Here is a 5945-nt window from a genome sequence, read left to right as displayed (position 1 = left end):
TATATGCATAGCCCATGGACACTGACAATAGGATGGTGAAGACCTGGGGGGGTTAGAGGCTGGGTGAAGGAGGGGTGGGGAAGGGGAGACATCTGTAATATTTTAACAGGAGTGCTAACTGCTAGCATTCCTGTCCCTCCCTCCTGGGCAGGGAACTGACCTTGGCGACCTCATACCCTCAGCGTCTGCTATGGTGTAGGGCATGCGGTGGGGGCTTGTTCCGTGCTTTGTCTGTGTCGATGTGTGTGTGATGTCATGTGGGCAGTCACATGAGTATGTGTCAGGATGTCACAGTCCAGTACATGGTGGGGAGGGGGGGTGGAGATCTTACCTGAATTCACTGGTTCTGTTTGGAGGCCTGTTGTCTTTCTCCCTGTTTTCTCACCCACACGCCTCCCGTTCAGGCTGCCTGACCCTGTGACAAAGTGCAGATTATCTCACATGGTCACTTGTGGACCCAGGGTCAGCCGGACTGCTTCTCCTGTTTCACTCGATTTCAGTCAAAGCTCGGTCCCTCGGCTGGATAGGATAAGGGATGCTTTGGGGCACCAACCCCTATTTCCTGTTGGCAAACCTTGAACCTCTGGGGTTCTTGTCCTCCCAGCTGTCCGAGAATCAGTACAAAATTTCCAGGCCAACCTTAAACATCCCATGTCCCTCCCGACCTCCAAGCACCAGAACCGAGTCCCTGTCCCTGAATTCTATCACGTCCCCTCTAGCTATCATGTCTCCATCTTTACATGTTCTGTTTTCTGCAGACAAAGCCTAGGATCCCAAGCTCACTCCCCTCCCTCCTCCCACGGCCTTTGGTCCAGCACCCTGATCGATTCCACGGTAGCACTTACACAGGGCGCAGTTACAGCTTTATCTGTTTGATGCTCGTTTATCGTCTGTCTTCCCATCATATTGTAGATTCCATAGAAAGACAAAGGCCCTGTTTTGCTCACCACTGCATCCTCAGTACCTGGCACAGAGTAGGTGCTCAGTAAACATTGGAGAGTGGGCAATGGGCACACGGTGGCCAGGGCTAGCCTGCTCTCAGAGCCCTTCCAGGGCGACCCACCACACTACCAAATGCTCCCATCCCCTTTCCCCAGGCTCCAGCCCTGACCCTGAACCCGTTTCCCAGGGGCCATATCACTGGCAAAAAAAAAAAAAATATCTCTATTCAAGTTGATGGCGAGTGAATGGAAATGGATTAAAAATTATCAGGAAATATGGATGGGAGAGGGGGAATGCCAGAAGACAAGGGAGGAGAGCCAGTAGGTCTGGGGGAGGGACTCTGTGGGGACAGGGGCAGCCTACTGGGTGTGTCCCTTTTCTTCTCTCTGGCTCCCTTAGATAAGACCAGCAGTTTTATTATCCTGTCCCCCTCTCTCTGCACAGTCCGGCGGCCCCAGCCCACACTTCGGAAGCATGTCAGTACAGGAGAACAAGAACATGGGACCCCAGCAGTTCTGGTCATGTATCCCTAAGTCCCAAAGGGACTTCGCAAAGTCCATCCTGGTTGGGGCTCCAGGAGGTAAGAGGTCAACAGAAGCCAGTGAAAAGAGGGGGAAGACGAGGGTAGAAATCAGGAGTGGGGGTGGAGGGCACAAAAGATGCAGATCTGCTGCTCTCTGTAGGGGCTTGGGCAGGGTCAGTGTTTAGCAGGGTGTCCCCTGCGTTAAGCTATGGACCCTGGTCTGGGCCTCTTCTCCAGCTCCTAGGAGGAAGGCAGAGTGGAGCCTGCAGCATGGGAGCTACGGGGTTCTTGGACTCTGACCCCTGGTGCACAGGGCTCCCAGTGACAGGGGAGACATTGGTGACACTTTAACCAGTAGGCAGAACTGATCCCCAGCCCAGCCGGGCCTGTCCTCTGACAGCCTGACGGTGTGGAGCCGACCACCAGAGACGGGCAGGCGTGCAGTGGCATGGAGGGTACCGCTGGCCCGAGTCAAGCTACAGGGACCTCAAGACCTGGATTAGCGGGAGGGCTGAGGAAACTCAGAGGAGGGGATGGAGACGCCAGCAGTTGGAAGGAAGACAACAGGGACCTTAGAAAAGGGAACTGGGTGATTCTGGGCCTGGATAATGAGGGGCTACTGTGGATTAGATATGGGGGAGGGGAGGGCGCTGAGGGAAGTCCGCGCCTGAAGGGTAAGAAGTCCAAGAATTCGGGAGTTGTCAGGGTCAGATAGCTGGACTTGAGCCTGGAGTTAGTCAGACCTCGAGGTGAATTCCACCTCTGTTACGTAGAAGCTATATGATATTGGGCAATTTATTTCATCTTTCTCGGCCTCTGTTTCCTTATCTGTAAAATGGGGATCATTGTAGAACATGTAATCATGCCTGCTTGGTAGGACCCTTGTGAGGTAAGGTATGCATATTGCGCAGCTCACGGGAAGGACTGAGAGCTGAGGGAAGGAATGGAGGGTGTGCTGCGCTGATGGGGAGGAGAGGCAGGCGCTCATGCAGCCTCCTTCTCTGCAGGGCCAGCAGGGTACCTACGGCGGGCCAGCGTGGCCCAGCTGACCCAGGAGCTGGGCACTGCCTTCTTCCAGAGGCAGCAGCTGTCAGCTGCGATGGCAGACACCTTCCTGGAGCACCTCTGCCTGCTGGACATCGACTCGGAGCCCGTGGCTGCTCGCAGTACCAGCATCATCGCCACCATTGGTAAGCACCCTCCAGCGCCCGCAGTATCACAGGGCTTCTTGGGTGTTTCTTAAGGTGCTTCCCCACCTTTTGTCTTCTTTGAGACGTCTCCATGTTTGACAGAGTCATTCATTCAGCAAATATCTGTTAAGCACTTGGTAGGTAAGGTTTTGGGCCCTGGGAGTTGACCAGTGAAATAAACAAAGATCACTACCCAGGGGAGCTGACCATCTCGCTGGGTGAGACAGTAAAGGATAAATACAACCGATTACATAGGGTGTTAGCAAGTTACCAATACTATGGAAGAAAGAACAATAGAGCATGGTGAGGGGCACCAGGGATGAGGGGGAGAAGGCTGCGGTGCTGAAGAGAACGTCAGAGGAGACATTATTTTGAAAACTAGACACTGAGCAAGCACTTGCGGGAGATGAGAGAATGAGCCGTGTAGATGAACAGGGAGAAGAGTTCCAGCAGAGGGAAGGGCAGCGCAAACCCCACGTCAAGGAGGCTGGGATGGCTAGAAACTATTGAGGGGGAAGAGTATAAAATAAAGGGACTTTTGGGGAGGGACGGTCATGTCGGGCTTAATAGAATTTGAGTTGTTTCCTTCAAAATGGGAAACTGCTGCATAATTCTGAGCGGAAAATGACAGGCTCCTACTTATGTTTGAATAGAACCACCCTGGCTGCTATACTGCAAATAGATTGCAGGTGGGGGAGGGGCTGCTCCTGCAGCATTTCTGGGTCAAACCAGGTGGTGATAATGGAGGTGCTGAGAAGTGATCAGATTCTACTGAATATAAACTGTGATTGGAAAATAAGCCCTGGTCAGTTTTCCCAGTGGTTAGAGAGTCAGCCCAGGGACCCAAGGGTCCAGGGTTCGATTCCCAGTCAAGGGCATCTTCCTCCTCCCCCCCCCCCCCCCCCCGCCTTCACACCCTCTCTAAAAAGGCCCATGGAAAACTATCCTCAGGTGAGGGTTAACAAAAGAGAGAGAGGGAGAGGGAGAAAGAGAGAGAAGAAAGAAAAAGATTTAAATTTAAAAAACCGAAGTGATCAGATTCTGAATGCATTTTGAAGGATTTCTCAATGGACTGGACGTGGGGTGGGATGAGGATGAAAAAGTAGTCAAGGGTGACTCCAAGTGTTTGGGTGTGGGAACTAGAAGGATGCATTCATTATCAACTGAAGGGCTGGTGGAGAGGTGTGGGGAGGAGATCAGGTGTTCGGTTGGGGGGAAGTTGAGTTTAAGATGCATATTAGACATTCACGTGTGATCCAGAGTAGGCAGTCAGGTACACGCAACTCTGGGTTTGGGAGAGAGGTCTGAACTGGAGATATAAATCTGGGATACAAAATTGGAGATATAAATTGTCAGCATATAGACGGTATTTAAAGCCACAGAACTAGCTGAGATCACCAAGGGAGTGAAGGTGAAATGACAAAGAAGAGAATGGGCATCTGATGTTAAGGGGAAGAAGCAGCAAGTGAGGCTGAGGGGAGCCAGTGCGGTAGGAGTGAATCAAGGGAGTGCGGTGTCCCAGAGGCCAACTGAAGAAGGTGCATCAGGGACATGTAGCCAATGCTGCCGGTGGGCCAGCTCGGACAAGGACTGAGAATTGACTATTAGATTTAGCAAAAACACGGAGCTTCTTGGGGACCTTAACAAGAACAGTTGCAGTGGAGAGATGGGGGTGAACAAGTGACTGGTGTGGTACAACGTATAGGGGTGGGGAACTGGAGGCAGCAAGTACAGATAACTCCTCCAATGAGTTCTGCTGCAAAGGAGAGCAAAGAAATAGGACTGTAGCCTGGCCCACATAGCTCAGTGGTTAAGTGTCAACCTTTGAATTAGGAGGTCATGGTTTGATTCCCAGTCAGGGCACATGCCTGAGTTGCAGGCCCCATCCCCAGTGTGGGTGTGCAGGAGGCAGCCAATCAATGATTCTCTCTCATCATGGATGTTTCTATCTCTCCCTCCCTTCCCCTTCCTCTCTGAAATCAATGAAAATATATAGAAAATAATTAAGACTGTAGCTAGAGGGAGAACTGGGAATATATATTTTTAAAATTTTTTTTTTTATTATTTCAGAGAGGAAAGGAGAGGGAGAGATAGAAACATCAATAATGAGAGAGGCCTGGCGGACATGGCTCAGTAGTTGAGCATCAACTTATGAATCAGGAGGTCTCGGTTCAGTTCCCTGTCAGGGCACATGTGTGGGTTTTGGGCTTGAACTTCCTGCATGCCCCACAATTATGAGAATGATAAGAATCACTGATCGGCTGCACGCCCCCTACTGGGGACCAGTCTCTCTCCCCCTCCCCCATGTGCCCTGACCCGCAATTGAACCCTGACCTCCTGGTTCATAAGTCCACGGTCAACCACTGAGCCACACAAGCAGGGCAAGATAATTTTTTATGATGAAAGAAATAGCAGCAGGTTTACATGCTGATGAGAATGAGACAATTAAAAGGAAAACACTGATGACGGAGGATTGTAGAATGGCTGAGTCTAAGTCTTTGAACAGGTGATGGGAAGGAGACCTAATGCACTAGTAGGTAGGGCCGGAGAGCTTGGCCAACTGGCTGTTACACAGCTGCTCTGTCAGAGAGCAGAAATGGGTAGAATTCAACTCTCCTCAACCAAAATGAGGCCTATGGGCTCTACAGCCCCACAGGCCCTCCCCGGCCCCCACCCCTTGCTGCGCCCTCATACGCTGGGGTTACACCCACACTGCAGCGCTTACTGCAGACGTTGCCTGGACCTGACTGAGGACCCTCCCCTGCGCGCGCCCCGCAGTGATGCCTCCCCAAGTTGTTGGCTGGAGGGGAAGGGGGTTTCTGACTTATGCGCAGGGGAGGGTCAGGGACTAAAGGTCAGGTAACGGGACTCCTGGGGCGCGGCACCGCTGAGGGTGGCGGTGGTGGGCTTGCTGGCCTCCGGGTTTGGGGAGAACGTTGTCCGAGCGGGGTCTCTGGTTCCAGGGCCGGCATCGCGCTCTGTAGAGCGCCTCAAGGAGATGATCAAGGCCGGGATGAACATCGCGCGACTCAACTTCTCCCACGGCACCCACGAGGTTCAGGATGGGGTCGCGGGAGGCGGCGGGGCCGGAGGATGCCTCCGGGTCGCGGCCACCTTCCCCTGAAACCCCCACGCGGTTCTGCCCCCAGTACCACGCCGAGTCCATCGCCAACGTCCGGGAGGCGGTGGAGAGCTTTGCGGACTCCCCGGTCAGCTACCGACCGGTGGCCATTGCTCTGGACACCAAAGGCCCGGAGATCCGCACCGGGATCCTGCAGGGGGTGAGCGGC

The 5945-nt window shown here is 53.1% G+C and overlaps 1 protein-coding gene across 1 annotated transcript in view; it reads left to right on the top strand.

The window, feature by feature from the left end:
• The first annotated feature begins 1416 nt into the window (after positions 1 to 1416).
• Positions 1417 to 5945, top strand: part of PKLR (pyruvate kinase, liver and RBC) — a 9261-nt gene continuing 4732 nt past the window's right edge. The window contains 6 exon segments of the mRNA XM_006775770.2: positions 1417 to 1522; positions 1824 to 1893; positions 1895 to 1920; positions 2473 to 2655; positions 5619 to 5710; positions 5805 to 5936. Coding sequence (XP_006775833.1) covers positions 1417 to 1522; positions 1824 to 1893; positions 1895 to 1920; positions 2473 to 2655; positions 5619 to 5710; positions 5805 to 5936 — 609 coding nt within the window.

The sequence above is a fragment of the Myotis davidii genome, unplaced genomic scaffold, assembly GCF_000327345.1.
Source record: "Myotis davidii unplaced genomic scaffold, ASM32734v1 scaffold208, whole genome shotgun sequence".
NCBI lineage: Eukaryota > Metazoa > Chordata > Mammalia > Chiroptera > Vespertilionidae > Myotis > Myotis davidii.
Note: the sequence above shows the minus strand (reverse complement) of the source record. Positions and strands in the feature narration are given on the sequence as shown.